The 18,511-nt window shown below is 44.5% G+C and overlaps 1 protein-coding gene across 13 annotated transcripts in view; it reads right to left on the bottom strand.

Annotated features, from left to right (window-relative positions):
• CLSPN (claspin) overlaps positions 1-18,511 on the bottom strand; it is an 82,706-nt gene that overhangs the window by 3,266 nt on the left and 60,929 nt on the right. For 7 of the 13 annotated variants that reach the window (XM_016959054.4, XM_016959030.4, XM_016959034.4 and 4 more), the window contains 6 exons: positions 16,583-16,747; positions 16,354-16,475; positions 15,680-15,807; positions 15,223-15,328; positions 14,570-14,652; positions 14,145-14,306 (listed from right to left, as the gene is read on the bottom strand). In XM_016959054.4, the coding sequence (XP_016814543.1) occupies positions 14,145-14,306; positions 14,570-14,652; positions 15,223-15,328; positions 15,680-15,807; positions 16,354-16,475; positions 16,583-16,747 (766 nt within the window). Of the gene's footprint in view, positions 1-4,166; positions 4,518-11,501; positions 13,838-14,144; positions 14,307-14,569; positions 14,653-15,222; positions 15,329-15,679; positions 15,808-16,353; positions 16,476-16,582; positions 16,748-18,511 lie in introns of those variants that run through there. The other 6 variants (XM_016959042.4, XM_513311.8, XM_063782797.1 and 3 more) reach the window with 3 other exon arrangements.

Genomic DNA, 18,511 nt, shown 5'->3' with positions numbered 1-18,511 from the left:
CTCCATTCATTGCAACGTCCGCCTCCCAGGATCAAGTGATTCTCATGCCTCAGCCTCCCGAGTAGCTGAGACTACAGGCGTGTGCCACTGCACCCGGCTAATTTTTGTATTTCTAATAGAGACAGGGTTTCACTATGTTGGCCAGGCTGGTCTCAAATTCCTGGCCTCAAGTGATCTGCCCACCTCGGCCTCCCAAAGTGTTGGGATTACAGGCGTGAGCCACCATACCCAGCCTGTAGCCAGTTTTGTTAATCAAGGGCAGTGTTGTATGGAATACTCTAGCACTGTATAATTAATACAGTCAGTGCTCACACAGCAGTCCTGGTCACTCCATAATTTTCAGAGCTCAAAGCCTGAAGAAAAAAAAGTTCCAAATGCAGGGATGTCCATGTCCACAGGAAGACAAAAAAGCAGCTATAGAGATGCCTGTTATTCATTTGCCAGAGGCTTTTCCAGTGAGGACACCAGAGAATAATTCACCCCCAAGTGAAAGGGTATCTGTGGCTGGGTTCACCTACCCACATATATGCCAGGAACTTAAGTGGCAAGGACACAGAAACCTCCAGAGATGGCCAGTATCAGCCTGAACAGGGCTTTACAAAAGGCCATGCCATCAAGACCCAATGATGGACAGCGGGTAAGCCTCTTGGCAAACAGATGTCAGAGCCAAGAGAGGCTAGCAGTGAGTAGCCAGATCCAGGTCCCAGGGCCTGGGGTGTCAGGCAAGGAGACCAGAGAAGATGAGAGGAATTTCTCATCCAGGAAATAGGACAGGCCTAAGGGTTATTCATAGGTGGATAATTTCTCAATATCAGTATTCTCAGGAAGAAAGGGGTGGGTAAGATCAAGGTGTTTCAGCTTCAAAGACCTTGTCCCTTCCCACCCATTCATTTACATGTATCATACAGTTACAGAGTGCTTACTTTGTGCCAGGTACTGTGTTGGGAATTCAGAGCAGAATCAGAACTGGTCGTGGTCTTGGGGAGCTCCTTGTTTAGAAAGGGAAACAGAAGTCATGGTGTGTTGGCTCATGCCTGTAATTCCAGCACTTTGGGAGGCCGAAGCGGACAGATCACTGGAGGCTAGGAGTTTGAGACCAGCCTGATCAACATGGTGAAACCCCGTCTCTACTAAAAATACAAAAATTAGCCAGGCATGGTGGCACACACCTGTAATCCCAGCTACTTGGGAGGCTGAGGCACGAGAACTGCTTGAACTTGGGAGGCAGAGGTTGCAGTGAGCCAAGATCACACCATGGCACTCTAGCCTGGGTGACAGAGCCAGACCCTGTCTCAAAGAAAAGGAATAGACAGAAGAATGGGCTATAACAATGTAATGGGCCCTGCAACAGAGCCAGGAGGCAAAAGTAGTAAGCCCAAAAAAGGGTAAGGAAAGGCTTCACAGAGGTGATTTTTTTTTTTTAAGAGATGGGAGTCTTGCTATGTTACCCAGGCTGGTCTCGAACTCCCAACCTTAAGTGATCCTCCCACCTTGGCCTCCCAACATTCTGGGATTACAGGCATGAGCCACTACACCCAGCTAGCACAGAGGTGATATTTGAGCCAGGCCTTGAGGGATGAATAAGAGCTCACCAAGAGAAAGCAAGAGAAGGCATAGGAGACTGCATTTTCAGAGTGAGTTCAGGAAACACCCCGTAGGCCAGTGTGGCTGGAGCTCGGTGGGAAATGGAGGTAAGGTGAGGCTAGAAGATAAAGTTGGCCCAGTTGTGAAAGTTCTTGACACCATCCCAAGGAGCTTGGGCTCCATCCTGGCGGCAGCAGGGAAATAACTGAGGAAGCCCTCAGAGTTTCCATATCAGAACAAAGCACAATCCTGGATTACAAACTACGTTGCTAACCTGCTTTCTTCTCTCTTCCTGAGGTCACATCATCTGTCAACTTCCCCACATGGCTTTGGGAACTTAGGCAAATCAAATCATTTTAACCTTTTTGGGCTAAATAAAATAATATGCCTTAAAAATTGTTCAATAACATAGTGGTGAACATTGTCACTTGGGCTCCCAAGACCAGGCACAACCCCAGAGGACCTTTGACATGCCAAAGAGCCATTAAGGCAGATTGGAACGAACATTATTCCCCAGAATTGGTTCATCTTGGGAAAGGAAGGCCTAGGAAGCTGATGACCTACTTGTTTTGTTCATCCATTTCTCTACTGCTTCTTAAAGGTAAAGTGCCTCTTTAGTCTATCAAGAAATTACTATGTGTTTACCTTAGGTAAAATATGCCCATTCCCCTATCTTCCATTTTGGCTGTTTTCCCAGCTGTAAAATGACAAGGCGGTACATTCAATTAGAAGTTTTAAAGCATTTTTAGAGCCTTGAAGTCATTTCTTTTTCCTCAACAAAATCTTTCCAATATATCCAGTTTGAGATCTGTCTTCCCCTAAACCCTCCACCTAAGGGCTCCGAGGGAACTTCAGAGAAGTTTTAAAAGTTCAGCAGGGCACAGCTGCAAATCCACTGCACCAGATGAACCTAGGAAATGAATCCTCCCCCTGTCCCCAACCCTGTTCCCCTTCTCACCCACCCCTTCCAAGGGAAAAGGGAGAAACAGGTCTTTTCGGAGCTGCTGGAAGAATGAAAGGTAATATAAATTCTTTCTCTCCAGTGCACTCAAGCGGTCACCAGGACATCAGAAAAGCCAAATCCAAGGTCCCAAGGCTCTTGATCATCCAGTGCCCACAACAGAGGGAGTAAGCTAGACGGAGAAGCTGAAGTGAAGGAGGAAAGAGAGAAGGGGGTGCCTGTTCCACCCCCTTCCTAGCAGCTGCCTCTGTGGGCTCCATAATCCCCATGCCCTCTCCCCCACCCCACCCTCCGGCCGCCCACCTCTCCTCCACCCACCCCATTCATCAGTAGGAGGGCACTGTATCAGCACAGCCTTTCAAGGCCTGACAGTTCCTTTCTGGGTGCCCCCCACATGTAACCACTTAACCCCCAGCACAAAGGGCCAGCCTGAACGGGCTTGGAGCCGGTGGCTCGTGCGGAGGGGGAGGCCTCAATAGGATTTGGGGAGCTGGGTGTATAAACCGCTCTGCTCCAGCAGCCCTCAATGGAGGAGCTGGAGTTGGGGCATGTGCCGAGGGGAGGAGCTCGGCAGCTGCATCCCGCCCCTGAACAATGATTTATTCATTCTCCTGGCACGCACAGAGAAGACAGGCTGGGGAAACATGGCCCTACAAATCGCCCTCAGCCTCAGCTGATTCCCACGGCAATCATTGCAGTTCAGAGTACCCCCTCCCACTTGTAATGTTTTGCCTCAAGCTTGCCCTTCCTCTTCCTCGTAAGGAAGTAGACTACATTACGGGAGGCCTTAAGTAGCCTTAAGTTCTGGCAAGCATCGTTCTTTGAGTTGGTTGCACCCAAACTCAATCTCACTCTCTGAAAGCTTTCTGGCCAGGTTTTCCTCACACACCCAGAGAAACAGATGCAGACAAAAAAATTAAAAAAAAAGCACATAGCAAAACCTGTCTCCAGGATGGCCCCCAGCAGGGAGTTGGGGAGCTTAGCCTAGAAGTAACTGACAGGTGATGGGAATGTAGTAAATGTTTGCTGGATGAGTTAATGGCTGCTAACAAAAGGTAGTGCGCTTGCTGCTCTCACTCCTCTTCCCAGACCCTTTCCTCCTTCTTGTAGTCACATCCATCTGGCTCCAATTCCCAGAAGAATCTCTTAGAAATCTTTGGGGATGAGGGGACAGAATGAAGACAGGTAAGCAAAGATGCTAAAACCTGTAAATAAACAATGCTGGGTGGTGGTGGTGGGGGTGCGGTTTCAAGAAGTCAAATTGTGACAAAAGGAAATTTGCTCTCGCCCTCTTGCCTCCATATGTCATGTCACCAGGGCCAGATCACACACACACATCATCATAATAAATAAAACTGAAAATCAATACCGTTAGCAGAACAGGGAGAGCCAGAATGAAGTGACCATCCTCAGACTGGCCCATGGGCCTACTGGCCCCAAGCTTGTAATTACCTTGTCACACAGAAAACAAATCTATTGTGGGTGGTAAGTGTGAGAGGTGGGGGATCCCAGGCACGGAACTTGCCGGCCGGGGAGCAGGGGAAGGGGCACAGTAGGAAGACTGATTGGCCTTCAGTGATGGTGGTGCAGGAGCTTGAGACTAACAAAACTAAGGCCTGGACAGTTTAAGAAAGTTTTGTTGTTTTAGTCAGGAGGGTGAACACCCTAAGGGAGGTGATCCTGCCCAATACTGGTGTGGGGCGTGAAGTTGCCGGGGAAAAGGCTTCAAGCCCACTCCTGGAGCTTCAGAAGGGCAGGTGGCTAGGATGCTGCTGCCCTCTGGTGGGCATAAAGAGACAGTATCCACACCTCCAACGCTGGAAATCCATTGCAAAGGAGTCTCCGTTCTTTGTTGTTCTAAAGGCTTGGCCACCAGGACTAGTGCATTCATAGCTTGGATTTCCCTGGAAGCCAACTCTGAGACTGTTTAATGTGCCGGATGTTTATTAAGAACCTCCTTTGGGATCAACAGCTGTGGAAGAATGAGAATGAGCAGGAGTGGGCAGAGGAAGAAGCTGATCTACAAGACAAGACAAGCCAGTGACAGCCTCAGCCAACCCCACAGGGAGCTCTGAAGCTAGAATGGCCCTTCAGAGTTGACCCAAAATAAGCTAAGAAGGCCAGGCCTTTATACACCTGTTGCCATTGAATGTGGGCTATCCTTGACCTTGGGCAAGGTGCTCTCTGAGGCAATTCCCACCCTGGAAGGCTGTCTGCATAGTGCTTCCAACAGCTAGGCCAACAAGGCCTTCATGGAAGGGTCCACCCTCCACACCATAACTCATCAAATATTTGTCAAAGGAACAGCAGGTTTAGATCATGCCTCAGGCTGCAGGCTCAGTTGGGACAGTCTACAAGTCTCAGTTACCGGGGCTGTTATGCACTGATCCTTGGAAACGGTGAGGGGGGCCTTAATGCTCGGATTCATGGATTCATTCATTCAACGAGCATTTGTTGAGATTTACTCTGTGCCAGGCCTTGAGGCAGACACTTTACAATTTTTTTTATTTAATCCTCACAACTGTGAAGCTAGTATTAACTCAGATTATTCAGATGAGATCAAGTTATTAAGTAGCTTTCACAGTCCAATGACACTTTGAAAAAAATGCCACTCACAATGGGACAAGTGCTATTGCTGCCGCCAAAGATTTCTCAGGCCAGAAAGGGTCTTGGCTGTCTTCTGTGTGTGTGCATATGTGTATGAACGGGATGGCTTGCTTTCTGCTTTCAGCCAGAACATTTCCTCTATGGCAGCCAAGAGCTATGCCTCAATAGCCTCCTGCTTTAATTCCTTCCTAAAAATGTTGCTGCTCAAGGTAACAAAACCACAAGCTTTTTTTTTTTTTTTCTTTTGAGGCAGTCTCACTCTGTCACCCAGACTGGAATGCAATGCTGCAGTTTTGGCTCATTGCAGCCACAACCTCCAGGCTCAAGTGATTTCCTACCTCAGCCTCCCAAGTAGTTGGAACCACAGGTGTATGCCACCATGCACAGCTAATTTTTGTATTTTTTGTAGAGATGGGGTTTTGCCATTTTGCCCAGGCTGGTCTCAAACCCCTGAGTTCAAGCAATCCCCCCACCTCAACCTCCCAAAGTGCTGGGATTACAGGCATGTGCCACCATGCCTGGCCCAAAACCACAAGTTTTACAAATTCCTGGTTGTAGCTACAGAGCAAGCCACCATTGCCCAAAAGAAAACTGGGCTAGCTCCTTCCCTAGATAGTCAATGGAGAGACAGCCCTGGATCCTCAGTGTTCTTTTAGCCATTTGATCATCAGAAAGTTGATGATAAGTTCTTCCCTAATGTCTAACCTCCATATTTGCTGCAACTCTTTGGGACAATAACATTGAAGGGACAAGAGGCACAGGTTTCTGTTTCAGAAAACTCTCAGTACCCTGCACCTCTCACTAACCTGCCCACTCTGTGTAAGGGACTGAGGGCTGGAAAGATAGAGAAAACTGTCAGCTGCTGTTCTTCTATAGCCCTGATGGGTTCTAATCCTTGGTCAATTAAGACATCCAGCAACCAACATGAAGATTTTAATTTTCTCATTTAGATTCTAATCATAAAGAACTTGAAGGAAAATGAAGGAGGGAGTATGCTTGGAAGTCATGGAACAATTTCTGGGTCTAACTACAGAGACATTCACTCAACCTCACCCTCCCCTCAACCATACACACACACACACACACACACACACACAGATACGCCTTTCCTGCTGGGCCCCCAGAACCTAATTTTTCATGTTTGGAAAACCCAGATGATTTTTGCCTAGGTCCATCTGGTTTTCCAAATAACCTGTCTTTTTGATAAATAACGTAAGTTAAATTAGACAAGACAAACAAACAGAAGGGTGGGCAGTCAGCCTTTTTCCTTCCCTCAGCCTCTGAGAAAAAGAGATGAGGGCCAAAAAACCCAAACCACGGCTCACTCCCAACCCTGCCCCAGCACTTTCTACCCCTTGGACTAGGCAATAATTCTCCAGCCTGGAGCTGGGAGCTGCCTCTTCAACCCTACATCTAGCCCACCAGCCATCAAGAATTCCGCGGACTACGGTTCTCTCTAAAATGAAGGGAAGGAACTCAGGTGTCCACCCCAACTCCTTCCAATCACCCTTAGGCTGTAGCTACTTCAAACTCCCTTTTCCCATTATGAATCCCACCACAGGGAAGAACTAAATCAATAAACTGAAAATGAAAAACCTTTAAGGTGAGAGGAGAGAGGACAAAAAGAGGGGATGGGAAGGACGTGGATGATACAGACCAAGACAATAAAACTACTGGGGACAGAAACCAGGCACCTTGGTCTCAAAAGGTAAAATCTGAGGTGACACCAGCCATACACAAGCCATGTCTATCTCCCCAGCGCACTAGAGAGTCCAGGCATACACACAGGCCTCCATTTCTACTGCTATAACAAGTCTCAGCACATAGCTAGCCACCAATGGTGGACTATGGAGCTTTGTTGGGGCTTGGCTTCTCCTTCCCACTCAGCTCTACCCATTCCTCAGCAGTGAGTTAGCCTGCATTAGTGCAGCCTCTTAAATATGTACATTCACTTCACATTAATTTGTACCTTTGATCCTAACCATACCCTGTGAGCTAAACCAAGTCATTTCACATGAGCCCCATTTTCCAGTTGACGAAAAAAGAGACTGACTTACCCAAAGTCATGATGCTTACAAGCTGCAGAAAGAGCAAGGACTAAAGCTCTACACCTCTATTCTGTCCTACACTAGAAAGCTCCTCTGTATATAATTCAGCTCTATGCTTTTCACCATTAGCTCTTCCAGGCCTCCCATCACTCACTGCTCAAAAAATTCATTGAATTATTTTATGTGCCAGGCATGGTGCTACCCAAAGCATACATTTTTCAACAAAACAGATATGGTCTGTTTTCACAGCACTTACAGTCTAGTAGGGAAAGCAAGCCTCAACAAACATTAAGGTAACACATCATGATGATAGACCCAAAAGAACAGGAAACCTAAGGCTGGGTGTGGTGGCTCATGCCTATAATCCCAGCACTTTGGGAGCCTGAGGTAGCTGGATCACTTGAGGTCAGGAGTTCGAGATCAGCCTGGCCAACATGGTGAAAGCCCGTCTCTACTAAAAATACAAAAATTAGCTGGGCACTAAAAACACAAAAATTAGCCAGATGTGGTGGTGCGCACCTGTAACCCCAGCTACTTGGGAGGCTGAGGCAGGAGAATTGATTGCCCGGGAGGCCGAGGTTGCAGTGAGCCAAGATCACGTCACTGCACTCCAGCCTGGGTGACAGAGTGAGAATCCATATTAAAAAAAAAAAAAAAAGAATAGGAAACTCAAACAGAGGTAACCTAATTAAGAAAGGGGTGGTAATGGTCAGAGAAGGCTTCTCTGAAGAAGTTAGGCTTAAGCTAACTCCTTCCCTGTCTCTATCAAAAATACAAAAATTAGCCAGGTGTGATGGTGCGTGCCTGTAACCCCAGCCCCTTGGGAGGCTGAGGCAGAATTGCTTGAACGGGGGAGACAAAGTTTGCAGTGAGCCGAGATCGTGCTACTGCATTCACTCCAGCCCGGGCGACAGAGCGAGAATCCATCTCAAAAAAAAAAGAATAGGAAACTTATACAAAGGTAACCTAATTAAGAAAGGGGTGTTAGGCTGGACTTGGTGGCTCATGCCTGTAATCCCAGCACTTTGGGAGGCCAAGGCGGGCGGATCACGAGGTCAAGAGTTCGAGACCAGCCTGACCAACATAGTGAAACCGCGTCTCTACTAAAAATACAAAAATTAGCTGGGTGTAGTGGCGCATGCCTGTAATCCCAGCTACTTGGGAGGCTGGGGCAGGAGAATCGCCTGAACCCGGGAGGCGGAGGTTGCAGTGAGCCGAGATCGTACCACTGCATTCCAGCCTAGGCGACAGGGCGAGACTCCGTCTCAAAAAAAAAAGAAAGAAAGAAAAAAGAAAGGGGTGTTAATGGTCAGAGAAGGCTTCTCTGAGGAAATTAGGCTTAAGCTAACACCTTGAGAATTATGCATTAGTCAGACAAAGAAGGAGGATGGGTGTAGGGGAGGGCATTCCAGGGAAAGAGGACACTTTAGATGCTCCTGAGGCTGCATGTCATGAGAAAGAAGAGTAGACAGGAGGTTGGGAGGCAGAGCTATGTCATGCATCGGCCATGAGAAGTTTGAACTTTGAGTGCAGCGAAAGACATTAAAAGATTTTAAGTAGGGAAGTGTCATCCTCCAAAGTATATTTACATAAAGGTCGCCTCTGGCTGCTGTGCAGATTGGATGAAAGGGAAGCAAAAACAGAAGTGGGGGGGCCAGGAGGCTACGGTAGGACCCTAGAAAGAAATTGTGGAATCTTGGACCAGGGGGCTGGCCATAGAGCTGGAAGAAATGAGCTGATTCAAGATGCAATTTGGAAGTAGAAATAACAGAACTTGGAAATTGTCTGATTACAGGATTAAAGAACAGGTCAAGAATGCTCTTCAGATTTCCAGTCTGAGTGACTGGATATATGGAGGTACCTTTTACTGAAATGGCAAATACAGGAGGAAGAGCAGGTTTTTAGAGAAAATCACATTTTCATTTTAAGTTTGAGATATTTGAGAAACAATGGGCCTTTCAGAAGTGGCCTACAATATATGATATAATTGTGATACTGGTAATTTCTTTCATTCTCAAAGGAGGTGAATTTCTTTTTTCTGGGAGCTACTGGCAATTTCTTATGCTTACAGAGTGGCACTTGACATAATGCACTGACATACATTTTCCAACTGAAGCCCCCCAGCAACTCTGAGACAGCCATGACTTAGTATCCTCATTTTATAAACAGAGGCTCTGAAAGGTGTAGTGTTATTTATTCAAACTGTGGTAGGTACCACTACATTCCAAGCTGTGTGCCAGGCGATGAGTAGGATATAAGGGTAGAAGATACAATACCATCTCAAGGATGACATAATCAAATAGTATCATGGGAACACTCCTCCCAGAAATACTCTCCTCTATCCTTAGGAGCACAAATCCCAGGACAGGATGCCACAAGAGTGATTAGACATAACCCTAGGAGATAAAAACCAAAAACACCCCCTAAAAAGTCTTCCAGCCTGAGCATTAGAAACTCTCAAAGTGAGGAGAAGTTTGTAGAGAAGCAGTTGAGAAAATGAGGGATGCCACAGAGATCTGAGTACCTTGTCTCTAGAGCTTTGGTGAATAAAATCTTATGGTTTATAGAAGAGACCCTAGTATGGCTGTGCAACTGTGAATTAATGAGATGAAATTAGAGACCTGTTTAAAGAGGTTAATACCATGTATCCCTACTCAAGTGTATGGAACAAGGAAGAAACAAAAACACTGACACTGAGCCTACCCTATCTCCCACACTCATGGGCTCTCATCCCTCCAAATATGTAATTTCCAAGCTAGTGAAGCTGAGTCCTCCTCAGAGCCATAGTGGCAGGTCCTGGGGCTTCAATTTCATTAAAACATAGCTGATGCTGCTGGCTCAGTGCTTTGGGCAAAGGGCATATGGGTCAGATCGAAACTGTCCATGTCAATCCTGTTACCAAGATCAAGGCTTAGCTTACTTTATAGCAGCCATCCTGGCATAAGGAAAAGTAACCCAGAGTTTGACTCAAGTTTTCTTTCTCCAAAGAGTGCTTTCTCCCAGGAGCCTCAATCAGAAACCATTTTCTTTCTTTCTTTTTTTTTTTGAGAGGGAGTCTCACTCTGTCGCCCATGCTGGAGAGCAGTGGCGTGATCTCAGCTCACTGCAACCTCTGCCTCCCAGGTTCAAGCAATTCTCTTGTCTCAGCCTCCCAAGTAGCTGGGACTACAGGCACCTGCCACCACCACGCCTGGCTAATTTTTGTATTTTTAGTAGAGACGGGGTTTCACCTTGTTGGTCAGTCTGGTCTCCAACTCCTGACCTTAGGTGATCCAGCTGCCTCAGCCTCCCAAAGTGCTGAGATTACAGGCATAAGCCACCACGCCCAGCCCAGAAACCATTTTCTCCCTGGATTTCTCAGGCACTAATTTTCTTTTTTTTTTTTTTTAGAGTTGGGATTTCACCATGTTTCCCAGGCTGGTCTCGAACTCCTGAGTTCAAGCAATGCACCCACCTCAGTCTCCTAAAGTGCTGGCGTGAGCCACCGGACCTGGCTGAATTTTCTTATCCTCAGTTGTCAATTCCAATTGTCTTTTCTATCTCTCCTCAAAAGACATGTAGGGAAACAAGAGGGAAGAAATATCTAGCCTTCCTGCTCAGTTCTCTTTTGCCCAGCAAGGGCTACTTTGCCTTGGGAACTGTTTAGAGAGTTCAAAGAAAGAGGCAAAAACATGTATCTTGAACCCATGGATAAAATGAAGTACATACAAACTTAGCTAAAGAGAAAGGCCAATCAAAGCTGTAACAGGCTGGGCATGGTGGCTGAGCCTGTGACCCCAGCATTTTGGGAGGCCAAGGTGGGAGGATTACTTGAGGCCAGGAGTTCAAGATCAGCTGGGGCAACACAGCAAGACCCTGTCTCTACTAAAATAAAATAATTAGCTGGGCATGGTGGCATATGCCTGTAATGTGGCCCAGCTATTCCAAAGGTTGAGGAAGGAGGATGCTGAAGCCCAGGAGTTCAAGGGTACAGTGAGCTATGATTGTGCCACTGCACTCTAACCTGGGCAACAGAATGAGACTGTCTCTAAAAAATAAGTTTTTTAAACAAAGAGCTATAATAGAAAGTACTATTTATGTAAACTCAATTATCCTCTTCACCTGAGCTGAACCCAAACCACTTGGTAAGTTAACTTGATCAATTCACTAGGACTGAGAAGCCAGTGAGGGGACAATTGCAGCAGCCTCTCAGTTTAGACCCAGAGGGTTTCCCTGGGATGGAGATAACCTGAAAATGAAATGCTCCTCAAGGTTAGACAGGTACTGACCTATGAATGAGCATTCAAGCTGGACAGCAAATCTTCCCTTCAAGGCATTAAGATTTATTGAAAAACTACATACATATTAAAACATCTTTATACACATTTTCCCCATTATAAGATTACAAGTATACAAACATAAGTATTGTCAAAGTCAACATCTTGAGTATTAGAAAACTGTAGAAAACCGGCCGGGTGCGGTGGCTCATGCCTATAATCCCAGCACTTTGGGAGGCCGAGACGGGTGGATTACCTCAGGTCAGGAGTTCAAGACCAGCCTGGCCAACATGGCGAAACCTCATCTCTAATAAAAATACAAAAAATTAGCTGGGCATGGTGGCAGCTGCCTGTAATCCCTGCTATTTGGGAGGCCAAGGCAGAATTGCTTGAACCTGGGAGGCGAAGGGTGCAATAAGCCGAGATCGTGCCATTGTATTCCAGCCTAGGTGACAGAGCCAGCCTATGTCTCAAAAAAAAAAAAAAAAAAAAAGAAAAGAAAAACTGTAAAAAACCTACAACCTAATTGCATCAATTAAATTGGTGTTCCCATCTCCCAATAAAAAACTGGCACACTCTCTTCCAACTGCCCAAGTCCAGGTCCTGACACTGAAACCACAGTATTCACATGGAATGTTTTTCCAAAGCAGCACTGATGCTCAGTTCTGAGGGGAAAAACATTTGTCTAAAATTCTGAGAAGCTTGTGGTAGTTCAGGGAAAATGGAGAATGATGGCAATTCTCTTCAATAATATTTTAATTAAATTCCATGGTGGTCTTCTCTCAAAATTAGTAATGAAATGCTGAAATGTCCATTGATTAGTGAGGGCAATGTATGTAAGCCAGGAGAATGCAATAAATAAGGGTTATGTTTCTTCTTGTCAGACCCAGAAGGGAGATCTTTGAACAACAGTGCTTCAAATTGAGAATTCAGTCCCAGGAAGGGTCTCTCTGCCCCACAGACTATGGTGGACAAACACTGGGTGTAACACTTTATCTTCATCCCCAAGCCCCAGAAAATTAGAGGCACAGTCTTTCTGACTTGGGTACCAGTTTAAGTCCTTATTAAGCAGCAAAAATTAATTCAAAATTTGATGCTGCCTTGGGAAGAAGCATACAGGAAAATGAAAGGGGTAAGAGTAATACAGCAGCCCATCTGTTGGTTCCTAGGTCCTCCATCTAAGAAATCGTTCTTTTGGCTGGGCACAGTGGCTCACGCCTGTAATCTCAGCACTTTGGGAGGCTGAGGCAGCTGGATCACTTGAGGTCAGGAGATCGAGACCAGCCTGGCCAACATGGTGACTCCCTGTCTCCACTAAAAATACAAAAATTAGCCAGGTGTGGTGGCATGCACCTGTAGTCCCAGCTACTTGGGAGGCTGAGACAGGAGAATCACTTGAACCCGGGAGGCAGAGGTTGCCATGAGCCGAGATTGCACCACTGCACTCCAGACTGGGCAACAATGTGAGACTATCTCAAAAAAAAAAAAAAGGTATCTTTCTTTCACCGAGCCCCGGTCATCATGGTACGTATCTCATGGGTGTAAAGGAGTCATTATGGTACTGATTTTCACTGTTTAATCTGTAATGTCACACTTTTCCCTACTCTTCCTCTTCCAACCACTTCTATCAATCACAAAGAGATATTAACCCAGAAAGCTGCTATGATAAAATGTCAAATGTCTAATGGAGGAAGTGAAACCTAACCCAAGGCCAGGTGCAGTGACTCATGCATGTGACCAGCACTTTGTGGGGCCGAGGTGGATGGATCATTTGAGGTCAGGAGTTCAAGACCAGCCTGGCCAACATGGTGAAACCCCGTCTCTACTAAAAATACAAAAATTAGCTGGGCGTATTGGCACATGCCTGTAATCCCAGCTACTCGGGAGGCTGAAGGAGGAGAATCGCTTGAACCTGGGAGGCAGAGATTGTGGTGAGCCGAGATCACGCCACTGCACTCCAAGCTGGGCAACAGAGTGAGACTCCATCTTAAAAAAAAAAAAAAAAAAAAAGGAAACCTCACCCAAGTATTCCATGAGTTGTTGATGTTGTAAATACTGCAGAATTGAAATCAGTGGCCAATTCAGGGAATAATACTAGGAAAAGAGATGTCCAGAGCTGTGCAGTAGAAATCACTGGAATTTCTGTCTGCAATCTTATTGCATTGATTATGAAAGAAGGAAGGATCATTGGCTGGAGTGTCAATTCCAACTTTCAGTGCTAGAAACTTCTCAAAGCAGTCTCAATGTAGATTTTGGCACCTTTGATGGTGTTAGCTCTCCAAATATTTGAAGATGCTTCGCGTCAATCCTGAAGTGCTATCATCTGTTTTGAGGTGCTTAGGTGAAGGAGAAGTCATGAAAGATGGACCCCTTTTCTTCACCTAGAGAGCAGAGAGGGAGTCAGGGCCAGCTAAAGACCTTCATACAAGTATTTACCTTCAATTAGCTCTCAAGCAACTCATAAATTGTGGATGATTAACAACAGAAAAAAAGAAAGAAAGATAAACTTTCTCGGCAAGTTTAAAAGTTGATTACCTACTGGGGTAGCAATTCTCTTGTACCTTATCGGGGAGTGCAACATTTCAACATTGCAGCATAGAGGTTAAGCCAGAATTTTTGTTTTTAAATTTAAATAAATGAATAAATTCTGGTTTGGGAAGCCACCATATTAGTTCTCAAATTCCATACCTGAGACTTAGACGATTCCTTTGCCGCCTCAGCCTTGACAGGAGAAAGTGTATGAAAGACAAAGTTTCTTGAATTTCGAGGAGCACTGGGGTTACGGTCAGAGAGAGCAGCCAGTTTCTGAAGCACAGCTTTGGGCTGGTTTAGCAGTGAGCCTGTCTTCACCTGAGGAAAGAAGAGTCATCTGGTATCAAATCCCAAGTGCCAACTAAAGAATGAAAAGTCCTTCCCTCCCTGCTTCCCCCTAGATATTGAGGGTACATATGCCTACCCTATTCAAATAGAAAAGAAATAGCAGACTCCTTTGACATTAACTTTTTCCCTGCAGCCACCTCCTTCCTCTAATGACAGAGACTATTCTCTAAGCTGGACCTGGGCCTTTATAACCTGTAGACTATGATGTCAGATTAACAAGGTTCCCAACCAACCTGTTGAGCACTTCCTGGTCTGATGGCTTCAAAAGGATTTCTGAGCAAAGACTTTGATTCCTGAATAACCATAGGGCGACTGGCTGGAAAGAAAAGACAGAGAGGCCTATTCTGGGAAAAGCTGATTAGAATTACTTTTAAATCTAAACAAGCTAAGAAATCTTGTAACTAAATCAATATGCTAAAGCCATGGGAACTCTGTTCTATATAATGGTGACTTTGAAACTATAATAATTGGCTCCAAGAAGAGACACAACTAAGTTGAACAGTAATCATTTAAGAAAAACAGAAGTGGTCAGTGTAGGGAATAGTGAAGAGCTTCATTTCTGGAGTTAAATATTCCTGGATTCAAATCCTACCTCTAACACTTAGGTATACAATCCTGGGCAACTAGAGAAAGCCAGAATTAACTACTCTGAGCCTTAGAACATAAAGTAATACCAGCCACATATACTCATGAATACAGTCTCTACTGCCCAATAGTCTAAGATCTAAGTACACTGTCTCCCACCACCTCTGTGAAGCCTCTTTAAGACAGTATTAGACACAAGCTTATGATTAAGTTGCAACAGCTCCTGAAGGTTAGAGTCACCTCCAAAGCTCTACCACTAACAATCCAGGGGGCTAGACCCTAAGGAGAAACAAGAGCTCACCATTCTTCTGCAGTGCTTTGGCTGTAACTTTCTTGGCCAGTATCATAAACTGACTGTCCTCCCCAATTTCTTCTTCTTCTTCAGCTGTAATTTTCCCCTGCTGTGCCTGAAAAAAAAAAAAATATATATATATATATATATATATACAGCATTAAAAGTCTATAGCCTTCCTAAATAGTTAGCATGGCCTGGATTGTGAAACTAGAGTTCCTGGGGTATTTGTTTTCCTTTTTGCAGCCTTTGTTGCTTTAGACAAAAAAAAAATTAATCTTAAACATGAAGAGAACTGTCTATGGTATAGCCTTCTCAAAACACAAAAGATAGCTCAAAGATTAAAAGAGATAGCAATATGTTGCCTAAGATTTTGAAACTATCATGACAAGCTAAGATTTTGAAACTATCATGACAAGCTAAGGGACAGTCTCATAAACTAGGGTCAGAGTAGGTGAACTCCTACCATGTCCCGAAGCCACTGCTCTCGTTCAATTCGCTCCTTCCTCCACCTGGCTTCTGACTCATCAAGCTGTTCTTCGGTCTGATCATCATCAGAGTCTCTGTGGAACAAGTCCATCTGGGAAGCATCATCTAAACAAAGAGTGAAGGTAATCAGCATTCGGCAGTCCTCACAGGAGAGGGTGCTTGGACAGACAAAAAATAAACCCTTATCATTTACTATATAATGATGTAAACTTTTCCCATCCACTAACAGAAAACAGTTACAACTAGGTCTTCACATAGCCTGTTATAGTTTTGCTTGCCATTTGCCATCTGAAACTTGACAAATATGCATTGTAACTGTTTGCTTTTTTTTTTTGAGATGGAGTCTCGCTCTGTCGCCCAGGCTGGAGTGCAATGGCGTGATCTCTGCTCACTGCAACCTCCGTCTCCCGGGTTCACGCAATTCTCCTGCCTCAGCCTCCTGAGTAGCTGGGATTACAGGCGCGTGTCATCACAGCCGGCTAATTTTTGAACTTTTAGTAGGGACGGGGTTTCACCATGTTGTTCAGGCTGGTCTTGAACTCCTGACCTTGTGATCCACCTGCCTCTGCCTCCCAAAGTGTTGGGATTACAGGCGTGAGCCACTGCGCTCAGCCCGTAACTGATTGCTTTTAAAGACAACAACCAAGATACCTATGTTTTTCCATCGAAACTTCCTCATTCGCCCAGGACCATCGCTGTGCAGATCCCCATCAGCAAGGTACCTCTCTTGGTATAAACGTAGCTGTCGCTTATCATCATCCAACATAGTTTTCCTGCAACAGGAGAAATAAGGTGTTCAAAACAAGGACCATTCTGGCTGGTTATAGGGCTTGTCTTAAGATGTACCCTATTACTCAGAAGGGCTTGTTGGGATACTGACATGTGTATTTTCTTGATTTGACTCTGCAGTTCCTCATCAGAAGGAAGTACTTCATCAATTACGTCCTCTTCATATTCATCAATTTCTTCCCCATCATACTCATCTTCGCTTCCCACATCACTTCCTGACACCTCTGCCTCATCCTCCAGGTATTTCCTCAACCTCCTAGGAAGAATTTTGAGGATTAGAAAATGCAACAATGAATATACTCACAGAATATGGAAGCAAAGAAAAGCAGAACAGAGTCACTTCTAATAATAATAAACATAATATATTTGATAATATTTAAATTTTTTTGTAATAGTCTCCACTTTTGATGGTTTGACTTAATGATTTTTCAACTTTACGATGACATGAATGTGATACGCACTTAGTATGCTTCTCGATTTACGATGGAGTTATATCTGGATAATATGAAAGTGCATTTTCAACTTATGATGGATTGATCAGGATATAGTCCCATTGTAAGATGTGGAGCATCTGTATTTAAAAGTTGATCACTTAATATGTCTTGTGTGCTAATAACTGTGCTTTACAGGCATTAACATATTATCATAGGAATGGGTACTATTATTCTCTTCATTTTACAGTTGAGGGAATTGAGCCTCAGAAAGATTACATTTACCCAAGGTCACATAGCTAGAAGGTAGCAGAGCCTGGATTCAACTTAGATTGGGTGATTTGAAAGCCAGAAAACTCTTAATCTCTTCTACATGTATTAGAATACCTGCTGGAAGGTTCAAACTATTTCATTTTGCATTTGAGCACACCAGCTTTAAGAGACAAACTAGAGATGGTGTGGTGTAGAAAGGTAATAAACTGGGATCTTCTTACAGCCTAACAAATCTTGACCCCCACATCAGAAGGAAGACTAAGGCTCAGAGCTCCTGGTAATCAAAACGACTACTAGTTACTTCTTCTGACTTCGGCTCCCCCGGAGAATAAATCTGGTGTCACCCTGGATTCAAAGTCATCTTGGTCCCATGTGGTCCAAAATGGCAGAAGTTTGGTGGCTTTCTGAAAACTGATTTTTATCGAAGACCTACACTGTATTTTCTTTTCTTTTTTTTTTGAGATGAAATGTCGCTCTGTCGCCTAGGCTGGAGTGCAGAGATGCCATCTCGGCTCACTGCAACCTCCACCTCCTGGGTTCAAGTGATTCTCATGCCTCAACCTCCCGAGTAGCTGGGATTACAGGTGCGTGCCACCATGCCTGGCTAATTTTTGTTTTTTTAGTAGAGACAGGGTTTCACCATGTTGGCCAGGGTGGTCTTGAACTCCTGACCTCAGGTGATCTGTCCATCTCAGCCTCCCAAAGTGCTGGGATTACAGGCATGAGCCACCACGCCCAGCCTATACTGTATTTTCTTAAAGCTAAGTTGTTCTAAATCCTAGGGTTCCTGGAAAATTCCTTCAGGGGCCACTAGTCACTAAGTTTCCCAAACTTCCCACTTACCATCTTTGAACAGTTCAACTTTTATCTGTCATTCTTTAAAAGATTTTATTTGAACAAAGAGCTCTGCAGATAAGAACCACTACCTTAGAAAAATCTATGGATAACCTAAAGCTGTATGAGAGTTAATTTGATAGGTGATAAATTAGAACCCAAAGTGAATCTTAATAGAATGAAATGATGGGATAAAAGCAACCATATAAATCTAATAGGGATCAATATGATGTCCTATATGTGAATTCCAAATCATTCACATACAATATAATATTAAATACCTATTAGAATTATCTTTATAAAACCTTTTTTTTTTAACATCATAGGAAAGTGTTTCTGGATATGCTAAGTAGAAAAAAAAAGATGCAAATTATACATATAGAAAGATTGTACAAATCTCAACTATATAAAAATATATGCATAAAAAAGATTAAGGGGAACTAACTTTCATTTATATCCTGGATGGTGGACATGGATAAGTT

This window comes from Pan troglodytes, chromosome 1, assembly GCF_028858775.2.
Source record: "Pan troglodytes isolate AG18354 chromosome 1, NHGRI_mPanTro3-v2.0_pri, whole genome shotgun sequence".
Taxonomy (NCBI): Eukaryota; Metazoa; Chordata; class Mammalia; order Primates; family Hominidae; genus Pan; species Pan troglodytes.
This window is presented reverse-complemented; position numbering and strand designations above follow the sequence as displayed.